Source organism: Sminthopsis crassicaudata, chromosome 1, assembly GCF_048593235.1.
Source record: "Sminthopsis crassicaudata isolate SCR6 chromosome 1, ASM4859323v1, whole genome shotgun sequence".
NCBI classification, from domain to species: domain Eukaryota; kingdom Metazoa; phylum Chordata; class Mammalia; order Dasyuromorphia; family Dasyuridae; genus Sminthopsis; species Sminthopsis crassicaudata.
The window spans coordinates 705,648,204-705,673,799 of NC_133617.1; the positions used below are offsets into that span (position 1 = coordinate 705,648,204).

General features: G+C 37.4%; 1 protein-coding gene across 1 annotated transcript in view; it reads right to left on the reverse strand.

Annotated features, from left to right (window-relative positions):
- The window catches only part of IRAK2 (interleukin 1 receptor associated kinase 2), a 53,609-nt gene that overhangs the window by 12,267 nt on the left and 15,746 nt on the right, over positions 1 to 25,596 (reverse strand). The window contains exons 4-7 of the mRNA XM_074282925.1: positions 8,382 to 8,599; positions 4,485 to 4,682; positions 1,025 to 1,219; positions 836 to 900 (exon numbers count right to left, since the gene is read on the reverse strand). Of these exons, the coding sequence (XP_074139026.1) occupies positions 836 to 900; positions 1,025 to 1,219; positions 4,485 to 4,682; positions 8,382 to 8,599 (676 nt within the window). The remainder of the gene's footprint in view (positions 1 to 835; positions 901 to 1,024; positions 1,220 to 4,484; positions 4,683 to 8,381; positions 8,600 to 25,596) is intronic.

A 25,596-nucleotide genomic window follows, 5' to 3' on the forward strand; every position in this document is an offset into this window, starting at 1 on the left:
TGCTGTTACAAGCACAGCAAGTTACTAAGTTTTTCTCTGCCTTGGTGTTCCAATCTGTAAAATGGGACTAATACTACAAGTCACCATAAAAAATGAAAATCTGGTGAATAGCTTTAAAATCCTTAGATTAAAATTCTAGAATCATGTAGAGGGCCAGAACTCTGAAAAGATATACTTGAATCAAGGACAGCATGGTGCTTGTGGATGAGCACCTACTCAATTTGTGATAATGGTGTCTATGGGGATGTAATGGTTGCATGTACTCAGTGTGTTGTAGTGATGTAATCGTACTGAGGTATTTAAGGCCCTCTCAGCCACAGACACAAGAGAAGACGCCACGTTCCAGATTCCATCTCTGACCAGCCATGTGACCCTCCTGCCTCCTTCACTCCTCCACTAAGATCAAGGACTTGGGCTAATCCCAAGGTCCTCCAGAGAGCTAGTTCGCACATTACAGGATCACATTTAATAAATGATTCAAATTCATAGGTCTTAATGTTTAAGATTAATTTTAAAACTTATTATAGTTAATTATGTATTATATATTGTTATAGTTATTATAGCAACATTTGCCAGTGGTTTTAACCAATGTTTTTTTGGAGTACTTAGATTGAATGATTTGGCAGCATGATACCACAGGAAACAACATAGATGACTGGGATTCAAGAAGCCTGGTGCCAGTCCCCTGGACAAACCCCTTTTCCCTCTAATGCTCAGTTTCCTCACTTGTAAGAGAGAGGGGTCAGGTGAGGTGAGGTTTATACTTGACTTCATCTCTATGACTCTACTATAGATATACAATTTAAATTCAAGCTATTTCCAACCCAACACTTACCTAAGACAAATCTGGACTTCCATGTGGAAGAAACTCTCAATGGATATGTCTCTTGGGCACCTAGTCTGTAGAAAACAATTTATGTGTAAAACTATTAAAAGCAAATTTCACCAGTGTTGAACACCACCTTGCCCAGCCCTCCGAGCTCCAGTGCTGCCCTGCGTGGCAATCAGGGAGACAAATACTTGCCTTTTGAAGCTTCTTAAAGGCATACAGCATGTTGTGTCGTTGCCCTTTATAGACATCAGCAAAACTCCCTTCGCTGATTTTGTTATCTTGACTAAATCCATTGGTGGCCTTGATCACCTCCATTTCTGTCCAGTAAAGGCTCTCACCATTTAGACTCACAAGGGATTTTTTCTGAGGAATGTAGCTTTGGCAATTCTGTGAATCCCAAAACAAGAAATAAGCAGATCATGAAGCCTGTTCTCCATACAAGGAAGGTGAAACCCCTAACTAGTCACCCCATAGTATGCTTAGAGTTAAATGATGTCCAACCTACTCATTTTTTAAATAAAACTTTTTCTTTTCAAAACATATGAATGGATAATTATTCAGCATTGGCCCTTACAAAACCTCAGAATTGATTGTCATATCATCCTGCTGTTGCCATGTACAATGATCTCCTGTTTCTGCTCATTTCCCTCAGCATCAGTTCATGTAAGTCTTTCCAGGCCTCTCTGAAATCATCTTGCTGATCATTTCTTATAGAACAATAATATTCCATAACATTCATATACCATAATTTATTCAGTCATTCTCCAACTCATGGGCATTCACTCAGTTTCCAGTTTCTAGACACTACAAAAAGGGCTGCCACAAACATTTTTGCACATGTGGGTCCTTTTCCCTTTTTTTATTTTTCTGAGGCAATTGGGGTTAAGTGATTTGCCCAGGGTCACATAGCTAAAAAGTGTCAGAGATATCTCAGGTTGGATTTGAACTCAGGTCTTTCTGACTTTAGGACTGATGCTCTATCCACTGCACCACTTAGTTGCCCTTCTTTTCCCTTTTTAAAGATCTCTTTGGGATATAAGCCTACTAGAAACACTGCTGGATCAAAGGATATTCAGTTTTATAATCCTTTGGACATAGTTCCAAATTGCTCTCCAGAATGGTTGAAGCAGTTCACAATTTCGCCAATGATGTGTTAGTGTCCCAGTTTTCTCACATCCAACCTACTCATTTTACAAGAGAGAAGTCATTTGCCCAAAATCACACTCATATTGGTAGAGACAGGAAAGGAACCCTAATTTTCTAGCTCTGGAGGAAATGTTCCTCTTGGAGGAAAATGCAAGGTCAGTATCATTAAATAATGTTAAGATTTGATAAGCACCAACCAGCAGAGATAGCAGTAGAGAAAGAAAAGAGGGACAGAGAGAGAGACACACACACACACACAAAGACACAGAGACAGAGAAAGAGAGGGGGGGGGCAGAGGAGAGAGGGGGAGAGAGAGACAGAGAGAGAGAGACACACAGAGAGAGAGAGAGAGAAACAGGCATAGGGAAACACAGAGAGAGAGAGAGAGAGAGAGAGAGAGAGAGAGAGAGAGAGAGAGAGAGAGAGAGACAGAGACAGAGAGACAGAGAGAGAAGGAGGAGGAGGAGGAGAAAGACAGAACAGCAAAAAGAGAGAGACCAAGAGAACAAACAAACAAACAATCCATTGTATTGGAGTCAGAATATAAGGATTGAACCCAAGATATACTACCTACTTACTACTATGGATCCTGAGGAAATAATTTTCTTTTTATGAGTTTTTGTTTCCTCTATCATGACATGAAGAGTTGAACTAGACAAACTCCAAGATCTTGTGATTAAATCCTGTTTTTTAAGGTATATTTTTCAAGGTATGATTTAGAAATCCATCCTAAAAGACTATTTGGGATTATAAAGCAAGAAATTTTCTAAATTATTCAGAGATGATTAGCAAGAATAGACTCTTATGCACAAAACTGTTTATAGCATTTCTTCTTGTGATAATAAAAAGCTGGAAACAAAATATAGATCCATTAATTGGAGAATGATTGAACAAGTAATGGTGTTTTCATGTGATGAAATACTACTGCCCTGTAAGGAATGAGGACTAAGGGAGTAGAGAAGCATTCAAAGTTTCACATAAATTAAAACCAAATGAAGAGATTAGAGTCAAAAGAGCAGTGGTACAAATGAGTGCAACAGTGTAAATAAAATAAGCATTGACACACCACAAAATTCTGATCAGAGACAATGGTCAATAGAAATGCTGTATTGCCATAGTACATGGACATATTCCTCCTTTCTGCTAAAAAATCAAACTTTTATAATAAGAATGGCTAACCCATATAGCACTTTAAGCAAAGCACTTTATAAATATATCATTTGATCCTCAAAATATCTCAGGAAAGTAGATATTATTATGTCCATTTTACAGATGAAGAAACAGAAAGGTCAAGTGACACAATGAATAAATATCTGAGATAGAATTTGAACTCAAGTCTTCCCAATTCAAAGTTCAGTCCTCCAGATCTATTGTAACATACTAGTACAGGTGTTTTGTTTGGATGTTAGTTAAGTCTCTTCTGCTAAAACAAAGTGTTATTAATAAATCTAACATACAAATAAACAACTTTATCATCTTATTTAAGCAAGTTTCTACTGTGCTATAAAATCTTATCAACTCAAGCACTATTAATTCAGAACTCGTGCTGTCTGACTCAAACTTAGCAAAAAGGAGAAAGAGGAGAAGGAAGAGGAAAAGAAGGTTAAACAAATCAATAATGCAATGTAAGATTGCAAAGAAGAGGTTTTTAAGAAAACTTATTTCTAAGCACTTAGCAATAATTTGCAGACAATGATTGAGTTAGCATTTGAAATTATCAAGAATTCTGATTTAGTATGGTATGGAATTCATGAGGCTTAACTTTACAAAAGAAATTTTCTTAAAATAGGCCAGTGAGTTAAGAGAAAAAGGCTGGATAGAATTTTAAAATAAAGTTATTCAAGAAAGATCTACTTTCTACAAATTTATAATCACCCAAATCTCCAAATTAAGGATTGGAGAATCATTCAATAATGTCAGCCTCCTTATTGTAGAGATATAAAGAACTAGATGGGACATTAGCTTAGGAGTTAAAAGACTTGGGTCCTGCTGTAAGAAAAATGAACAAAGAAGAACTGGTTATCATAATGGCAGGTAGGTAGTAAAATGGATAGAGTACCAGGCTTGCAGTCAGGAAGACCCATCTTCTTTAGTTCAAATCTGGTCTTAGACACTTGCTATCTGTGTGACCCTAGGCAAGACCTTGTCTGACTCAGTTTTCTCATTTGTAAAATGAGCTGAAGAAGGAAATGGAAAACCTCTCCAAGTATCTTTACCAAGAAAATTCCAAATGGAGTCATGGAGAATTGGATGATTATCTGGGTATCAAAGCAGGTCCTCTAGAGGCCTCCATTTGGGTCATCTTAATTATGTGATATACTCCCAAATACTCAAAATTTCTTTCCTTTAAAAAAAAAAAAGATTTTATGGCTCAGACATCTCACTAATTTAGGCCAGGCTGAGTGAAATTTTATGAGAATAATGTTTCTGGTGGGGAGAAACAACAAATAACATTAGCTATGAAAACTGCTACCAGAGATTTTAGTGGAATAAAATGGAATTTTACCTTCATATCTGATGAAGCAGAAGGATTTGTTTTTAAGGAATGAGGGAGGTCCTCTTCAATAAAAGGAATGTGTACGGCTTGCTTTGTGGATCCACTTGGACTTGGCCCTGAAATAAAGAATGAAGGAAATATGACTGCATCAATCATATTTATGCACATCAGCCTACATAGAATTGGATTTGTCAAAGAAGAAACACTCTATCCAATGCCCCATCTAGTGGCCAATAAGATTTTAAGACTAACTAAAGGTCCCAAAAGTGCTTATCTATTCCTTCCACCCCACTTACTTTATTGAATTTGCTCTCAAAGGTCCCTAAAGACTCAAATACAAAATTTCAAAGGTTTTTTCTCAATCTTAATTCTCCTTGACTTTTTTTTTTTTTTTCTAACTATAGAATGATTTCTTCCTTGGTTTCCATGATATTGTGCTTTTCTGGTTTTCCTTTTTCCTCTCTTTGCAAGGATCTTTTCTTCTTCCAGAAGACTATAAATAGGTGATTCTCAAGGTTCTGGTTTCAGGTTTCTTTTCCTTTTCCTCAATACTCTGTTTTGGCCATCTCAAACATTCCCACTGCCTTTGGGTGACTCCCAAATCTATACTTCCAATCCCAACTTCTAACTTGAACTTTGGCCTCTCATTTCCACTTTTACTTTGGACATTTCCACTTGGATGACCTACCAGAACCTCAAACTCAACTAAGGTTGATCACATCATCTACCTCCCCTAAAAATGTTCTTTCTCCAGCCTTCTCATTGTCATTAGTAGAACCACCTTTCCCCAGCTATCCAAGTTCAAAACTTTGCCTCCTAGCCCCTTCCCAATCATCTCTTGGATCTTACCAGTTGGCAAGCACTGTCCAATCTATTTCTAAAAATGTCTGATATCAACTGTGCATACCCTTTGACCCAACAGTGTTGCTACTGGGTTTGTATCCCAAAGAGATCTTAAAGAAAGGAAAGGGACCTGTATGTGCAAGAATGTTTGTGGCAGCCTTCTCTGTGTTGGCCAGAAATTGGAAACTTTTTGTACAGCAAAACAACTGTTTGGACATGTTTACATATATTATATTTAATTCATTTTTTGTTGTTTTGTTTTGTTTTTTAATTTTATTTATAATTTTTTGACAGTATATATGCATGAGTAATTTTTTTTATAACATTATCCCTTGTATTCATTTTTCCAAATTACCCCCTCCCTCCCTCTACTCCCTCCCCTTAATGACAGGCAATCCCATACATTTATTATATTTAATTTGTACTCTAACATTTTTGACATGTATTGGTTGACCTGCCATCTGGTGGGGGGGAGGGAAGGGAAAAATTGGAACGAAATGTTTGGCGGTTGTCGGTGTTGTGAAATTACCCATGCATATATCTGGTAAATAAAAACTATTAAAATTTTTAAAATATATATAAAAAAATAAAAATGTCTGATATCTGTTCTCTTCCTTTTAACTCTATCATCATTTTGGTAGGGATCCTCTGACTCAAAATTGGGCTATTTTAATAGCCTCCTAACTGATTTCCCTACATTTAATCCTTTACCTCTCTTAGTCTACATATGGTTGCCAAATCCAAAAAACATCACTGGCTCTTCATTAGCTATTAAATCCAATCTTGGTAGCCTAGTATTTAAGGCTCTACACAATCTGGTTCCACTCTACCTTCCCTGGCTTATATCCCAAAATTCCTCTTGACATATCTACAATCCAGCTCAGCTGGACCACTCTCCATTCTTTTAATGTGACCTCATGTTTCCTAATTTCTAATTCACATTTTCTAAACAAAACCAAATAATGGAATCAGTAGACTATAAAGCTGTGAACTTGAGGTCTATTCCTGGCAAAATTCTAGCAACTATTATTAAAGTGAACCACCAAGAAAGGAAATAAAAAATAGTTTTTTTTAAAATAGTTTCTACATAAGATATACTATAAGATATTTAATATATATGGGAATGCCTGCCATCTAGGGGAGAGGGTGGAGGGAAGGAGGGGAAAAATTCAGAACAGAAGGGAGTACAAGGGATAATGTTGTAAAAAAAAAAAAATACCTATGCATATGTACTGTCAAAAAAGTGTTATAATTATAAAAATTAATTTAAAAAATTTTTTTCAAAAAAAAAAAAAAAGAAAATAGACCTCAAAAAATAAATTAAAAAATAAATAAAAATAGTTTCTACAAAGACAGGTCTTGTTAATCATTTTAAAAATAGGATTATTAAACAGGCAAATCAGGGAAATGTTGCAGATATAACCTACTTAGACACAGAAACAGTGTTTACATTTTAGCCAAGCATTTGATAAAGCATTTCATGATATTTTTGTGAAAAAGAAGAAGCTATGTAAACTAGATCCTAATACAATTAGACAGATTCAGAAACGGCTGACTATCTGAATTCAGGAGGTAAATAACTGCTCACAGTTCTGGAAGGAAGATTACAGTGGCGATCTGTACTTGTCCTTGTCCTATTTGTCATTTATATCAATGACTTGGTTAAACGTAGATCACATCCCTGTCGTGAGAGGATTAAACAAGATAAAATTTGTGAAGCACTTTGCTGACTTTAAGCATTATGTCTCACAAATTTTATCTTATTGGGTTCAGTCCAATCCTCTAGGGTTTCAAACTAACTTTGGACCCTGACGCTGGCGCCTGTGTGCCAGCTATCCCTCCTAGCTTTGTGCCATCTGCAAATATGAGAAGGCTGTTGTCTATGTGCTTAACTAAGCCACTGATAACTACCCATAGTGTCAAGGACATAATTCAATAAATAGCAATGAGGTTGATGGGAATAACAATATTGGCTAATCTTTTCTTTCTTTTCCATCAAGTTTACTAAATTAGTAAATGGGGGGAATGCTACAGATACAGTTTGCCTAGATATATAGCAAAGAATTCACAAGCACAGATCCCTGGGACATTCGACTGCAGACTTCCTTCCAAATCTACATGGCTAACATTTATATAGGGCTTTCAGGTTTGCAAATTCCTTTACAAATTATTGACTTATTTTTATCTTCACACAACCCTAAGAGGAAATTGCTATTATTATGCCCATTTTGTATATGAGGAAACTCAAAGCAGAAAGAAGGTAAGTGAGTTACCCAGGATACCATGACTAGTAAGAGTTTGAGGTATAATTTTTTCAATCATGTTTGACTCTTCATGATTTCATCTGGGATTCTTTTGACAAAGTTACTAAAGTAGTTTGCTATCTTATCTTTTTTCATTTTTTGATGAAGCTTTATTTTCAAAACATATGCAAAGATAATTTTTCAACATTAACCCTTGCAAAACCTTGTGTTCCAATTCCCCTCCCCATCAACCCCCTTCCCTAGATGGAAGTAATCCAATACATGTTAAACATGGTAAAAATATATGTAAATCCAATATAGGCATACATTTTTATACAATTATCTTGCTGCACAAGAAAAATCACATCAAAAAAAGGAAAAAAAATGTCTTTTCATTTTTAACAGAGAAGAAAATTGAGGCCCATAGGACTAGTGACTTGGGCAGGCTCACACATCCAGTAAGTATCTGAGGACAGATTTGAACTCAGGATGATAAGTCTTCTGACCTCAGGCCAGGCATTCTTTCCACTGTATCCAACAAAAATATCATAAGATGTTTAACCTAATTCTTTGCTAAACATATAAGTAAGCTGTATCTATAGCATTCCCCTAAGCATAGTATCTATAATCTATAAATTACTAATTTAGTAACCTCAGAAAAGAAAAAAAGAAGATTAGTTATTACAGTTATATCATCAGCCTCATTCCTATTCCTGGGTAAGGTCGAGGATCTGGCCCCAGTGCTTTGTCTAGAGGACACTCTTGGTAACTAGAAATGCATGGCTGAATGTAGAGTTGACCTTTTCCAGGTTGATTCTACCAATGACTCCATACCCTCAAAAACCTGCTTTCGTCCTAGGTCACCACATGCCATTCCTCGAAATACCTGAACTAGAAAGGGAATCAATCCTGAGGGTTTCGTAGGGCCTTGTTCTTGGATTTCCTCTGGTTTTCTTATTGAAGATATTGAGGACTTCTCAGGTCGCAGAGAGTCAGGAAGAACATGTGAAGCACTAGCAATTTCAGGAACGGCATCCCCTAAAAAAGAGAGAAAATGAGAAGGGGTTTCATTATATCACTGAAGAGGAGTCAGATGATAAAAAGACTGCCCTTATTAGGACCCAAGAGACTGAGTTCTAATCCCAACTCTGCCACTTACACCTCTCCGAGACTTTTCCATAAATGAGAAAATTCAACTAGAAGTAAAAGATCTTTACTTTGATATCCTAAAGATCTCAGATTTTGAAAAGTGCCTTTGATTAAAGCACTTTAACATTAAGGTACTATATATTATGTATATATTGTATATATTAAACCACTATTATTTTATTATATATTAAAATGTTATTATTATTATTATTTGTGGGGAACTCACTGAGGCAGGAATCCATCCAAGTCTTGAAGGGCTGCTATCGGAGGCTCAGAGAGGATCATCAATATACTAAGTTGATTGATGGTTAGAGTGGGGGTAGAACCTTGAGACTGGAGCTTCCGGATTGGAAGCCTAAGGCTCTGTCCCCTCTGGACACACTGGCTCTCTAAGTCTCTTTAATAACATCTGATTCTGAGGCACTATTTATCTAATCCTGTAGAGCATGATTAACTTTGCAGATAAAAGAACAGCACACACTATAAGTGTAGTAGCTCTCACTCCAGAAAAAGAATACACTGAAAAGAATACAGAGCTCCAAGTCAGAAGACCTTGATCTTAGTCTGAAGTCTGCGTCGGCTGTGGGGGCTACACGGCTTTGGACAAAGCACTCTTCCTCTCTGAATCTCAATATTTTTAGCTTAAAAAAAAAAAAAAAAAAGAATGCATTAAGCTATCATTTAGATCTTCACTAAGGTTTCTTCCAGTTCTAAAATCTTAGAAACATGGAAATATAAAGCTCTCTCCCCATTTTATAGATGGGACAACAGATAACAAGTGTGGAGTCCTAAAATATCTGTTGTCTTTCCTAAGAAGGACCCTTTCATGAAATTTCTGTCTTCATTCAACAAATATTCATTAAGTGCCTAGTATGTAGAAAGCACTATGCTAGACCCTGGGAAAGAAGCAGTAGAACGTGTCAATCCTAGATAATTTCAAAAGAAATTGTGTTGCTCTTCTTGGTTTGCTTTAGTTACATCTGACTCTCAGATGCTGGAGGGGTTTGCCATTTCATTCTCAAGGTGAGGAAATTGAGGCAGACAGCGTTAAGTGATTTGATCAAGGTCAGGGTCACACAGTGAATGTCTGAGACTGGATTTGAACTCGTGAAGAATATTCCTGATTCCAAGCTCAGTGCTCTAACCACTGAGCCACTGGCTGCCCAGTTGTTTTTTTCAGTACTGTTTTACTCTTTGTGATCCCTTTTGGGGTTTTCTTGGCAACATACACCCCCCCCAACAACTAGCCCAAGTAAACACTTCCTGGCAGACAGTGATCCTTAGGGAGCCTACTTTAATGAAAAACCAAGAAGGATTTAGTATATAGTTGACTTTTAGAAACCAAAGGGATGTTCACAGAGCAGGCTCTCCTTGGGGCCTCCTGAACTGGGTAAGCCCATTTTGGAGCTTCTGAAGGAAAGTTTCTGGGTAAGTAGTGCAGACAAGGTCACAGGGCTGTTGACTTGAATTCTTGGAGAGGAATTAAGGAAGTTCGAGTTCTATGAGAACTCCCAGAGAGATCAGATGAGCCATTGGAAGCCCCAGCATGAGTAAGTACTGGAGATGGGAAGAGAAATCCTTCTCGCAAGTCCTTACGAGAGACTTTGGGGAAAACCATTGGACCCAGAATCCGATCCAGAGCCCTGAGTTTCAGTCCCAGTTCTGATGCATCCTGGCAGCGTCACCATAAACTGTTCATCTTTCACTTATTTGAGACTACTTGCTCATCTAAAATATCATACAAAAGGACAATCTCTGCCCTCCAAGAGCAATTAGAATGTAAAATCTAATGAGGGAGACAACAGATCCACATGTAAGTACATTCAGAAAATATCTAAAAAATAATAATAAAGTTAATAGGTGGCACCTGAGCTGAGTCCTAAAAAAGACCAGGGATTCCAAGAGGAGAGAAGAGGAGCTCCAGATATGAGATGGGCAAAGGGAGGGCAATGGAGGGAAGGGGGAGGAACAGCATTGTGCTCTTTGGTCTTAAACATCTGATGTAAATTTACATAGTCCAAAGCACTCTTCTCACAATAATATCTATGAGTCTCAATTTCCTCACCTGTAAGATGGGAAGAAGAAGAAGAATACCTGAAGTATTCATTTTAGAGGTTTATAAAAACCCAAGTTCCAGTCACTTATTAGCTGTGTGACCCTGGGCAAGACCTAAGAATGATTGTGGTTCAGCCCCTTTCATGTATCTAAGTGACCCCCAACCCCAGCAAATTAAGTCCTCCTTCTCAGGGAGGGGGCTTCTGCTTACTAGGGTTTTCCTCCCTCTGAAAGATAATTAAATTTCGGTTTGATTCCTGGCTCCGCTGTCTCTAGTCTGCTTTGTTCAGCTCTGGTCACCCAGAGTTTAGAGACTCTGGTCCAGCTGACAGTGCAGAGCACTTAGTGAGTGCTTGTTGACTGACTGACAAAGCATCCTGTTCTCCATTTTATTATGTTTATTTGTCTAGTGTCATTTCTGCCTACTCAGTTATAAGTTCCATGACTACAGGACTATCTTATGCAATACCTTTCCATTCCCTTTCCCTAGTACTTAGCACAGAAACTTGGAAAAGAGCCATGACTTCATTACATGAGTTCTTCCTCTTTCCATTGATGCAAGTCACAACCCCTAAACATTTCATTAAATGCTATGGCTAAAAGGAAAAAAAAAATCTTTTGATATAAAATACAGCTAGGACTGAGGTTCAGAAATGACAAATAACACAGGCCACATGTGGCTACTGAATCTGAACCCAGCATCCTCAGACCCTGGCCTCTTAACATCAAGTCCAGAGGTTTTTTTTTTTTCTCTCCATGAATCCATGCAACAGGCTGCTAGGTGATGAAGTCAATAGAACACAGGTCCATGAGTCAGAAGACCTGAGTTCAAATCCAGCTTTTGGCACTTATTGGCTGTATGACCCTGGGCATGTCACATTACCCTGTTTGCCTCAGTTTCCTCATTTGTAAAAATGAGTTGGAGAAGGAAATGGCAAACCACTGCAATATCTCTGCCAAATAAAACCATAAGTGAACAATGATAATCCATGCTATCTCAAGATGACTGAATGGTTAACACAATGTATTGAAGTAATGGGAAATTCAAAGAAAGAATTGAGTCCTATCTAAAATTACACAGTCTCAGAACCAAAAAAAAAAAATAAAAATAAAAATAAAAATGTATAAAGAATGCTTGAGGGGGCAACTAGGTGGTGAAGTGGATAAAGCACCAGCCTTGAATTCAGGAGGACCCGAGTTCAAATCTGATCTCAGACATTTAACACTTCCTAGCTGTGTGACCCTGGGCAAGTCACTTAACCCCAGCCTCAGGGAAAAAAAAAAAAAAAAAGGATGCTTGAATTATGTACTAATATGGAAACTGGAATAAAGATATAATGGGGAAAATGCTGGACTTGAATCTAGTACTTTTGGGGTGACTAAAAATGGGCAAATCACTTTAACTTTTCTGTGTCTCAGAGCTCTCATCTGAGAAAATGGGACAAGTAATATTTATATTATCTACATCAGAAGATTGTTTTTTTAGGAGTAAATTATAAAAATAAAATATAGTTTAATAAGTAAATTATATTTGCAAAATATTGTGGAAATGTCAGCCATTGTTATCACTTTCGTTTACTTTTCATAGTGAGAGACAGCAGAATGAGATATTTAGGCATGAGTGTACCTGGGTTCAAAATCTGAACTCTGCCACTTACTTCCCCTTTGTGGAAATATGGAGGGAATAACATCTATGAATGAAGATATTGCTCTTTAAGAGACTTTTCAGTTAAAACATAATAAATTATTATTTTACTCTCACTTATAATTAGCTAAAAGTTTCCATAGAATGAAATTTTACCCTCAGGGAAGGAAATGTTATTTCTCCCCATGTCAAGAAGAAATCTGGAAAGTCTGTAAAGAGTTATGCAATCAGAAGAAGGATCAGTGACACAAACAGGAAACAGGAAAGAAATGTCGGAAAATTTCCTAAGAGAGCTCTGGCTGCGAGTCTGTTGGCTATAACCCAAATAAGTTTCTTCTGATTCATCCAGTCAAAAGTCCCTCTTGAGACTAAAACCACCTTCCTTCTGTTATGAAATATTCAAATCAGACCACTTGCTGAATAGCTAAATACCAGGGGAAAGGCCGATCCAAGACAAGACTAAAGGCTAAACACTAGGTCACGACATTTTGACCAGAGAAAAAATGACAAGGAGAATGGAAAGAGGCAGCTTTTGGTACTTACCCCCTGCCCTCTTAATATTTTGTTGGGACTTCTTCCAATTAGTGGGAAAAACACCAGCATTGGGTTCAGTACCCAACCTAATTCCATTCTATTCAATATTTTATTATTATTTAACAATTGTTGTTCAGTCATGATTGACTCTTCATGACCTCATTGGGATTTTCTTAGCAAAGATAATGGAGTGGTTTTGCTATTTCCTTCTCCAACTCATTTTACAGATGAGGAACCTGAGACAAACAGGGCAAGTGACCTATTCAGGGTCACATAGCTAGTAAGTATCTGAGGCCAGATTTGAACTCAGAGCCTTCCAGACTCTAGGCCCTACAGTTTATCCATTTCATCATTTCTTAGACGCTATAAACATGGACAGCCCATGCCCTCAAGAAGCATACGGTGTAAGAAGGGAGAGGAAAAGGCATTCACAAAGACCTGGGAGGAGGAATTGGATAGGTTCAAACTAAATGCTACAAGAAATCTAAGGGGTTGGAGATGACTCTGGGGTCAGCAGTAAGGGAAGGCTTCATGGAAGAGACGCCATCGGACTTGAGCAGGAGATGTGGAGAAAGAACGTTACAAAGGTGGGGAAGAGCCTCAGTAAATAAAAGAAAGTGGGATAGGTTAGGGTGGGATTCCCAGGTACAAGTCCAGACTCCAATCCTTGATCATTGATTTTTGGGGAAGTCAGAGATGATAAGTGACTTGTCTAAGATCACACAGCAGGTAAATGTCCTTCCCCTTCCTCATCTTCCACTGATCATATCCAACTGTAGACACTTCTTAGCTGTATGATCTTGTCTGTCTCTTTTTCCTCATCTGTAAAATGAGCCAGAGAGGAAATGGCAAAACACTCCAGGGTTTCTGCCAAGAAAACCCCAAATGGGGTCAGAGTCAAATACAACTGACCAAATGACTGAAAAATAAATTCAATACCTAGAATGTTCCTCCTCCTACTTCTACTTCTTGGAATCCTTTTCATCCTTCACTACTCTAGATTCACTTCCCACAGAAGGTCTTTCTTCCTTTCCTCAGTTATTAGTATTCCTCTCCCACACTAAAATTATTTTGTGTTCAACTTGTATATAATTTGCATTTACTTCTTTGTACACCTGTTGTTTTGATAACTATATTTCAATATGAATTGTTTCCTTTGTATTTTATATATTTAAAAACATTATTTTAAGAAAAGGTACACAGGTTTCATTAGGCACACACACACACACACACACACACACACACACACACACACACACACACACACACAACAATTCCTAGTCTACATTCTTCAAATTGTCAATAATTCTATTTCCAAAACAAGATAAAACTGAAATTACCTAGATTATAAGAATCTAAGTCTTGGGCTCTTCTCATGCAAACATTGGTGGAACAGGATGACCATCATTGCCATACACACACACTTACCACACCACACCAGACTACACCAAAACCTGAGCTCCAAATATGGAAATGAAAACCTTTACATGGTTTTCCAGCGAGGGTACTTTCCAGGTATTTTCAAGTTTTCAATCAAGGGGATTTTGGGGCAGTGAGTTTGCAGAAGGGCTGCAGATATCTTACTACACTTCCTATGATCTAATTTTCCTTGGATTATGAGCATGAGGTCAGGATCACCTACTCCCCCCCAAAAAGGGGGTCAAGGTCAGGAAGAAGCATTATAGCTTTCTTGTTTCCTTTCAGCCTACGCATCCCTATTCCACCCTAAATTCCCTAGAGAAATGAGGTCACAGCCCTCTCCAGGAAGGGGGAAAAAAAAAAAAAAAGGAAGGAAGCCCATAAGGCTAATGGAAACTAAGGAAGAGTAAAATGACATCCTCTTCACTCTGCACCTACAAACAGAGCCCTTGTGGCTCCCACCTTTCATTCCCCAGTCCTGGCCCCTTGGCTCATCCTGAGAATATCTGGCCAAAGTCCATAAGCCTCTGATTCACTCTACCTGTGGCCAATGTCTTTGCTTTTCTCTGGTCCTGGCAGCAGGACCTCACCCCAGGTCTATAAACAAATTCATTCACCAAACCAGCCCCTGGACCAAAGGAGGAATAGACTCAGATATGAGGACTCTCTGGGGGGGAAGGTCTGTGGCTATGGCCACTCAAAAGTTCACGTGGCAAACAATGACTGGAGGTCAGATCTGTTGTTGGTCAGTCATTTCTCAGTCATGACCCTCTGGGGTTTTCTTGGCAAAGGCACTAGAGTGGTTTGCTATTTCCATCTCCAAGTGATTTTTACAGTTGAGGAAACTGAGGCAAACACCGTTAAGTGACTTGCCCAGGATCACACAGATAGTAAGTGTCTGAAGCTGGATTTGAATTAGATCTGCCTCCAAGCCCAGTGCACTATCACGTACCATCTACTTGCCCTATATAAATAACACCTACAAAATCTGACTATTTTTAGATGAGAGTTCAGAAAAGGTAATAGAAACAAACTGAAGGTTATTGTTAATATTTTGCCTTGAGTTATCATGCAAATAATGAAGTTTGTTTGTTTTTTAATGCTCTAAGAACATTTTCTTATACAAATTACATAAAGATTCTGAAAACAGCATTCTAACAGTGTAACTATCTAAAAATAAGACATCCCCAAAACTACCATTTGAAGACAATTTTTAAAAATTTATTTAAAAAAAATAGACACTACTTTTTCTTTGCAATATAATGTTAGTGATTTTTTAGAAACAGAAGGTGATTTAGCATTTTTGTCTTCATATAGCATGTAGTTTTTCTGCACTGCCATAAATTGGGAATGCTTGACAGGAAAGGCACCAAAGAAAATTGGCAATGGAAGGGCTATTGGGAAAATACTGTGTGAAAACAGTGAATGGAATCATTTACACCTAGAGAAAAGTTCCAAACTGTAACTTTAAAATCATACTGTGATGGAACCTTTTTCTTCTGTGGATCATGAACACTTTCTAAACAAACTGTAAATGGTTTGTATTTGACGACTTTATAAATGATTTGTTCAGCAACAACCTTATAATTATAGTCAAAAGTGACCTTAGAGATCATCATAATCTAAGACTTTTTCAATTTTTTCCACTCAAGATCTCTCTTAGCCTGATAAATTTTTATGTGACTGCAGAGCTATAAGTATATAAAATAGATACACAACATAGAAAGCTGAATGAATAGAGAATTTTAATGAGGGGCCTTGGACATCTCAGGAAAAGCAAGCTATATATGGCAAACAGGGGAAGGAATTACACTTTGGGAAGATCTGAGGAAAACCAGAAGACAGATGTTGCCAACTTCAGGATTGGCTGAGGAATGCCCTAAATATCAAGTAACAATCTGTTTAGGTTCTGCCAGTCTCCCCCTCCTTTTATGAAACAGTTCTTTTCCCTTTTTCGAAGTTTACTTACTAAGGAGTCATTACTAGAACAGTAAAAGTTTCATGTCCTCCATGAGGCAGACTAAGGAACAGAAGGAGTCTCAGAACAAATGCAGCCTGGTATGTATCTATCTGAGAATCTGCGTTCACTAGAAAAAAAAAATTACATTTACTCTTTTTTGGGGATAAGATTTTGAGTTACAAATTTTTCTCCCTACCTTCCTTTTTCCTTTCCCCATAATGGCAAGCAGTCTGATATGGGTCATAATAATACTTCTACATTAGTCATGTTGAAAGAGAAGAAACAGGAAAAAAGTGTAAAGTCGCCAAAGCTCCCCAAAATGAAGATAATATGAATGTGCATTCAGACTCCACAGTTCTTTCTCTGGATATGGATGACATTTTCCATCTTGATTCTTCTGGGATCATCTTAGACCATTGTATTGCTGAGAAGAGCTAAGTCTATCATAGTTGACCATCATTCAGTATTGCTGTTACATGTATAGTGATTCTACTCACTTTACTCAGCATCAATTCTGTAAGTCTTTCCAGGTTTTTCTGAAATCCATCTGCTCATTATATCTTACAGCACATAGTATTCTAATACATTCCTATACCACAGCTTGTTTAGCCACTCCTCAATTGATGGGTATTTCCTTAATTTCCAATTATTTACACCACAAAAAGAGCTGCTATAAATATTTTTGTACAAAAAGGTCCTTTTCCCTTTCATATGATCTCTTTGGGATGTAGACCTAGTAATAATATTGTTGAATCAAAGGGTATGCACAGTTTAATAACCTTTGGGGCATAATTCCAAATTGCTCTCCAGAATAATTGGGTGATTTGAATCAAAGGATATGAACAATTTTCAGAAGATGAAATTAGAGCCATCTATAGTCACATGAAAAAAATGCTCTAAATCACCACTGATTAGAGAAATGCAAATTAAAACAACTCAAAGATAACAACTCACACCTTTCAGATTGACTAAGATGACAGGAAAAGATAATGATAAATATTGGAGAGGATGTGGGAAAACTGGGACATTAATGCATTGTTAATGGAATCATGAAATGGTCCAACCATTCTGGAGAGCAATCTGGAACTATACCCAAAGGATTATAAAACTGGGCATACTCTTTGATCCAGCAGTGCAACTACTGGGTCTGTACCCCAAAGAAATCATAAAAGAGGAAAAAGTACCTATTTGTGCAAAAATATTTGTAGCAGCTCTTTTTGTGGGGGCAAAGAATTGGAAAATGAATAGATGCCCATCAATTAAGGAATGGCTGAATAAATTATGGTATATAAAAGTAATGGAATATTATTGTTCTATAAAAAATGATGAACAAGATGATTTTAGAAAAGTCCTGGAAAAATTTTCGTGAACTGATGCTGAGTGAAACAAGCAGAACCAGGAAAACATTGTACACAGTAACAGAAAAATTGTGCAATGATCAACTACAAAAGACTTGGTTCTTCTCAGCAAGACAGTGATTCAAGACAATCGCAATAGACTTGGGATGGAAAATGCCATCTTCATCCAGAGAAAGAACTATGGAAACTGAATGTAAAACAACACATGCTATGTTCACTTTTTTTTTTCTTTTTCTGCTTTTTTTGTCTTCTGGTTTTTTCCTTTTGTTCTGATTTTTCTCTCCTAGCATGATCCATAAATGTGTATTTTAAAAATAAATATACATGGATAATAAGGGAAAAAAAACAATTTTAAAAATAGTGATTTGGAGAATTTTTTATATGACTATAGACAACTTTCATTTCTCCATCTAACAACTGCTTGTTCAAATTCTTTGGGGAATGGCTTATATTCTTATAAATTTGACTTAGGTTCTCCCTATATTTGAGAAATGAAGCTTTTATCAGAAACACTGCCTGTAAAAATTGTTTCTCATCTTCCTACTTTCCTTCTAATAATCTTGGTTGTATTGATTTTGTTTGTGCAAAACTTTTTTAATTTAATGCAATCAAAATTACCTATTTTGCATTTCATAATGTTCTCTATCTCTTATTTGGTCATAACTTTTTTCGTTCTCTGGAAATATAAGTAAACTATAGTATCACCCTTTATGTAAATCTTTAATTGTGATTTCCATTTGTGATTGAATCTTCACCTCTAATTACATTTTACAACATGTTTCTTATTCTAAGTCTCCACCTCAATTATATTTTCCCTTCAAAAATTCCTTGTTCTACATTTCTTAAATTTATTTATTTTTTATTTAAATTTCATAACCCTCATCCAATTCTCACAATGATGATGACATCAATTCATCACCATCACAGAAAATAACACTAATTTCTACCACCTAACTTTTAACTTGAAACTCACACAATTTACCAAAAGGAAGCACCAAGGTCAGTGTAGTCCAGTGGTCCTCAAACTTTTTAAATAGAGGCCAGTTCACTGTCCCTCAGACTGTGGGAGGGCTGGACTATAGTAAAAACAAAAACTCACACTCTGCCTCCACTGCCTCAGCCCTGTGCCGGAAGTGTGTGTTGTTAACGCTAGTTTAGGTCTAACGTCACTTCCAGTTTGATTTTGCCATAACCCAGCAGGCACATAAACGTCCTCAGCAGGCTGCATGTGGCCCATGGGCAGTAGTTTGAGAACCCCTGGTGTAGTCCAACTCTGACAAGCAGTCATAATCCTTTTGCTTCCTAAAAGCCCCAGAAAGGCATTACTTCAAATTTAGGGAGCAGGAGCAACAGCAACAGCAACAGCCTACTATCCAATATGGTTGGTGATTGTTTTTTATTCTCTAAGTCTCCAAAAAGTCTCCAAAATGACATCATCATGTAAGAATCAAGTTATAGTGTGTCCACCTGTGGCTGACCAGACCAATATGAGCTCGGAATGCTGTCACAGGTCCAACTTTGCAATCAGCCCTCTCAAGAGATTCTCAATAATGTCACAAAACCCAAGCCTTAAACCCAAATCACTCTGGCTCTCACTAACAGATGGATCAACAATAGGTGCCAGGCCAAGCCCCAATAGTCATTGTATGGGTCAGAGTGAAAGTAATGTAATATGACTTTGTGGTCCCCTGACCTTGGGGAGCTTCTGTTCTAACAATAAGTCTGTAGTCCTAAATCTTCTAGCTTTGGAATTTGCCTCAGGAAACCCCTACACCCAATCTGTCTGACCACTCCTCAGTCAGATAGCTTCTGGCCTCAAGAAACTCCCACAGATCAAACTCCTGACAGTAAGACCCCTCCTCAATTCATTGCTAACTAGTAATCTTGTCAGTAATAATCTGGTCAGTGAGAACCACTACTCTTTAGTCCTACCCTTGACCCATAGAATTAGCATTAACTATGGTAGAAACTGGATAAAAGTCTCTTCTTGCTTCTGTTTCTCTGCTGAAATTCCCTTAGAATTCTAGCCAGCTTTTTGTAATGGGATTATAATTATTATTACAATAAAACTTGGCCCCTTGATTAGGAGATGGGTTCAAGCCTGCAAATTCTTTTAAGACACCTCATAACACTGGTCTGGGGAACTTTTGGAGTCCCCCTTTCCCAATCTCAACAAAAGTAAATAACAATTAATCCTGTTTTGGCCAGAAACCCTAAGGGTCTTATCCCCCTACATTTTCTTTTCCTTCTTTTTTTCCTGTTCTTTTTTTGACTATGTAACAAAGGGCATTTTCTGCCTCATTTCTTATCTCTCTTTAATCACTCAACGGGCATTGCCTCAGTCAAAGTGAGATCTGGGACAGACTTTAAAAAGGCCAAGGGCTCCCACAATATCCAGGGCTGTCTCCAGGCTTCCTGATCTGTAGACTGCCACTGGACCCAGATGGCTCTGGAGGGGAAAGTGAGACCCTGTCCAGCCCTCCATGGCGTCACCTCCTTGACATCATGGTCTCCTTTGAGAGGGACAAACAACGAGCCATTCAGCTGTTCTGCCTGCATTAAGGCAGGTTGTCAGGGGACAGCTGGCTGCATTTTCTTGCCAACCTGGGAGTGTACTCCTTATCTTATACTGCAAGAGGCAGTACCAGCTGACAGAGCTCTGAGTCATGAGGTCCTCAAATCCAGGCTCAGACAGTCTCATTAGCCGTGTGATCTTAGCCAAGTCCCTTTCTGGGCATGTTGCATTTGCTTCAGCTTCCTCAACTATAAAATGGGGATAATAACAGCACCTTCTTCTCAAGGATGTCGTAAGATTTTAATGAGATCATGATTGACAATCCCAATAGACTTTGAATAGAAAACTTCATTTAGATCCAGAAAAATAACTATAGAGATTGAATGTAAATCAACTCATGCTATGTTTACTTCTTTTTCTTTCACATGGTTTTTTTCCCTTTTGTTCTGATTTTTCTCTACCAACATGATTCATAAAGCAATGTGTATTTTTAAAAAATGAATGAATAAAAATGAAATTATGAGCTATAATTATTAGGATGTCTTTGGGGTTCTTTCTATATGGCATAGATGAAGTGACTTTTTATTCTAAGTCCTGTGAAGCTTGAGAGACTGTAATGAGATACACAGAAGTGGACTAAATTAGAAACAGGAGACCCTGGATAAATCACTAATTATCAATGACTCTCATTGTTTCTTACTTATAAAATAAAGAGGTTGCTATATAAATTATTTTTCTATTTTAAATTCCATAATTCAATGAGGCAATAGCCTAAAACATATCTGGACCTGAAGCCAAGAGAAATCTGTCTTTGAACCCAGTCCTGGTAAGCTAGTAACTGTGGGCCCTATTTATCTAGTTGCTTCTCCCCATACATGTCATTCCATCTCCTGTTTTTGCTCAAGCTGCTCTTCATGCCTGGATCTCCCCCTCACACAACCTCCAGCTTCCTTTAGAGGGGGGCTATTCAATCCAAATAGAAATAGAATTGCTAATCTGTATTAGAGATTCTGTTGCTGTATATTTACTTAGTTTTAAAATATAATGTTATCTATGTTCTATTGTAATTTTTATTTGATCAAATACTTTTGTATTACTTTTTAATCTGGTTCAGATGCACAGGGAAGTAGACTGCAATGTGTTTGACACTTCTGCTTTAAAGCACAGCTTAGGAACTTCTTTTTCCAGGAGGTCTCCCATAGATGTTCCCAATTCTCTTTCCCCATTCCTGTACCCATCCCAAGTTACTTTGTATTTACTCTGCATATTTTGTGTCTATACTTATCTTTGTACCAGCCACATCAGGATGCATACAAAGATCAGTGTAGTACAATGTAATCTCTTTGAGAAATAGGACTATTTCATTCTTGTGTTTCTAGTTTGTAGCTCAATGCTTGGCATACAGTAGGTGCTCAATAAATAAATAAAATAAATAAAAGATAATAAAGTTTTGATTAATAGTTCTTTAAGGTTTACAGAATGGCTTTCTCATAGCTGACCTTCACTAAACATCTGTTAAGTTGAACCATATTAATTCAGACTATTCACCAGAAAGGCAAATACTGAAGCTAAAGCTTAAATACTCTGGCCACATAACAGAACTCATCGGGAAAGGATCTGATGTTGGGAAAGACTGAAGGCAAAAGGAAAAGGAAATGGGAGAGGATGAGATAGATGGATTGTGTGAGGGAAAAATTGAAGTTGAGCTTGGGCAGGCTTTGGGACATAATAGAGTATAGAAGGACCTGGTGTGCTATAGTCCATGAGGTCACGAAGATGGATATGATTACATAACACCAGCACCACCAAAATAAATAAATAATAAAACAAAACCCCAACATTAAAATGAAATAAATTGAGCAAGTCCTTTGATCTCTGTGAATTTTATGTTCCTCATCTGCAAAATGAACATAGTATTATTGATGTGATTTACTCTCTTCCCATCAGGAAGAAGCCCAACCAGTTATTATCAGATATAATTAAATTCCCAGACTATCCTGTTTGTATCCAGTGATGTGAGGAAGGAACTCTTTATTAACCCCCATTGACCATCCCCAACTCTGGGTATCTTTGAGATATACATCAGCATATCTTTAGGCAGGTCTGCCAAGTGTATTCCATCTGGCTCCTAGATCCTCCCTCCAAGTTTTTTGTGCCTTTACTTCCCAGAGAAACCCCAAGGCTGTATTTCCCCTCTAAAGAGATCTACTCATGATGAAGATCATTGCTAAATTTTTTCAGGACTAAGCTCACTATGAGCTACTCTTTTCTCTCCCTCATACTACTTCCCCTTTAATGGCACCTTTGAGACTAACCAGCCAGTTCATGGCTTACTCCCACCTCATGGAGTAATTTCCTTTCTCTTGGTTAATAGTGAGTTCCCCTGGAGAACTTGCCTTTTTCTTTGCTAATTATAGGCTCTCCCAACTTTATTTCATATTTTGCCACTCCTGGTGCCTTTTTTTTTTTTTTAACCTATTATTTTTGTCTGTAACCTTTTCCCCTAAATAAACCTGCCTTTTGCCAAAGAGAATGGCCATCATGAATTTGTCACACTTTTATTTCAAAGTAGACTGCTCTCCCCACCTCATCATTATCCCAAGGTTGTTCTTGGTTCACATAAAACAACCACCTCCAACACAGCCTGTCCATAGCTCATCACCGAGCTCAGTCTCCAGTTGTTTGTATTGTCTCTCTCATTAGACAGTGAGCTCCCTGAGGGCAGGGGCTGTCTTGTGTCTCTCTTTTCAACCCCAGAATTTACCCCAATGCCTGGTGCCCAGTGGCAGGCCCTTAATGAGTGTTTATGGACTCACTGTAGCACACATGCAGATTCTGAAGCACTACTTTAATGTTGGTTATCACTATCATAATTCCATTTATCATCTGCCCAGAGCACATAATGTGATTCTGGTCAGCTGTGAACTCTAAGGGACCTGAGGCAGCTGGAGGCAGAAGGGCTGGTTCAACAAGTTAAAAAGGAGCCATCTGACAAAAGAGAAAACTGAGGCTCAAAGAATGGGGCCAAAGACACACAGCTTCCTCCTTCTGGTGCTGAACCCCTGGGTAACAAGAAGGGATGGTTTCTAGAAGACACCAGTTCCAAAGCTGGTGAATAGTTTTCAAAGAAAAGACTGCATACACTCTCAATAACCACATTAAAAAGATCATTCCAAATCATTAATGATAAAAGAAAATTTAAATGACCCTGAGTTTTCACTCACAAATTAAGAAAGATGACAAAAGATAGAAACACATTAGAGGAAGAAACCTACTAACTCAACGCTGGCACAGCAAGATCAGTCTGACCATTTTGGAAAAAGATTTGGACCCATACAACAAAAATCAAAAAAACTGTTTAAATTCCCTTTGACCTAGAGGTCCCACTAATAGGCATATATCCTCAAGAAGATTAAAGAGAGAAAAAAATTATAAAACCTATACATACATACATACATAAATACATACATACATATATATATACAATATATTTCTATCAGCATTTTTATGGTATCAAAAATAAATAGAAATAAAATGAATGGATGGAATATTGGCAGAGCAAATTATGACGTTATGAATACTATTTAACATCATTTCACTTCACATAGGCCAGTTTTGTTTGACTGCTTTTCTTTGTTACTAATAGATTCTTTGGGTAAAAGATGGTATAGCCATTGAAAATTCATCAATAAAATTGTTTAATTTCAGGCTTATTATAAGTTGAAGAATTCTAAAAGTTCTCGCCAGCCAAAAAAACAAAACAAAACCCAAACCCCAAAACTTTCATCCATTTGTTTTGATGTCTAAAATCTTTATCATTCCAATCATTCCTTTGGATTCATTCTCTGTCTCTGGAAGACTCATTAATTATAACTATGTTACTTAGTGGAGGTCAGTGACAAATTAATCCAACAGCTATCATGAACACATCAGTATGGATGTGAGCATCAGAATCAACTGGATGGCAGCTTATCGAGGCACCACACTGACCTTGCACATGTATTACTTGGGGCTCATTAAGAAATCTTTCTTCAACCAATAAACTGGCAAACATTTTTACATTTAAAGGTTCTGATAAAGGCCTCATTTCTAAAATATTTAGAGAATTGACTCAAATTTATAAGAATTTAAGCTATTCTCCAATTGATAAATGATCAAAGAAAATGAACAATTTTCAGATGAAGAAATTGAAACCATTTCTAGTCATATGAAAAGGGGCTCCAAATCACTACTGATCCTTAAGATACCACTACACACCTCTAAGGTGTCATCTTTGGCTAAGATGACAGGAAAAAATAATGACAAATGTTGGAGGGGATGAGAGAAAACTGGGACACTGATACATTGTTGGTGGAGTTGTGAAGATATCCAACCATTATGGAGAACAATTTGTAGCACCCCTTTTTGTACTGGCAAGGAAACTGAGTGAATGCCCATCAGTTGGGGAATGAATGGTTGAATAAGTTATGGTGTATGAATGTTATGGAATATTATTGTTCTGTACGAAATGATCAGGAAGATGATTTCTGAGAGGACTAGAGAGACTTACATGCACTGATGCTAAGTGAAGTGAGCAGAACTAAGAGATCATTGTACATGGTGGCAACAATGATGCTGCTAGAGATGATGAAGAATAGTTCCAATGATCTTGTGATAAACAGAGACATCTATACCCAGAGAGAGAACTATGGGAACTGAGTGTGGTTCACAACATAGCATTTTCACTCTTTTTGTTATTGTTTGCATTTTGTTTTCTTTCTCATTTTTCCCCCTTTTTATCTGATTTTTCTGGAGCAGCATGAAATTTGTGGAAATATGTAGCAGAACTGCACATGTTCAATATATATTGGATCACTTGCCAACTGGAGAGGAGCGGGAAAAGGGAGGGGAAAAAATTAAAGCACAGATTTTATAGCAGTAAATGTCAAAATTTATCCAGGTATATATTTTGAAAATTAAAAAAAAGCTTTAATTTAAAAAAAAAAAAAAAAGAAAGAAACCTTCCCTCATCTTTCCTGGGTTTCCTTCTTCTGGGCCAGTGGCTCAGGATTTTCCAAAGTTATCAGTGAGCTAATGTAATTACCTCATCTATATTAATGAAAGAGACACAGAGAGCCAGAAAACATATATGCATTTTACCTATGACTTCCTGGAAACAACATCCTTTACTCTGAGTTCAGAATAATGGGGAAAATATAGAAGATAAAACTGGAAATAATAGAGAAAAGGACAGTTAAGGTCTGGGGTCTGGTCTTGGTCTTTAGCTAAGGGAAGAAAGGGCTCGGTATTTATTAGCTTAGGGCAGATTCCTTTTTTTTTTTTTTTTGAAAGCTTTTTTATTTTCAAAACATATACATGGATAACTTTTCAACATTGACCTTGCATAGTTAGTGTTCCAAC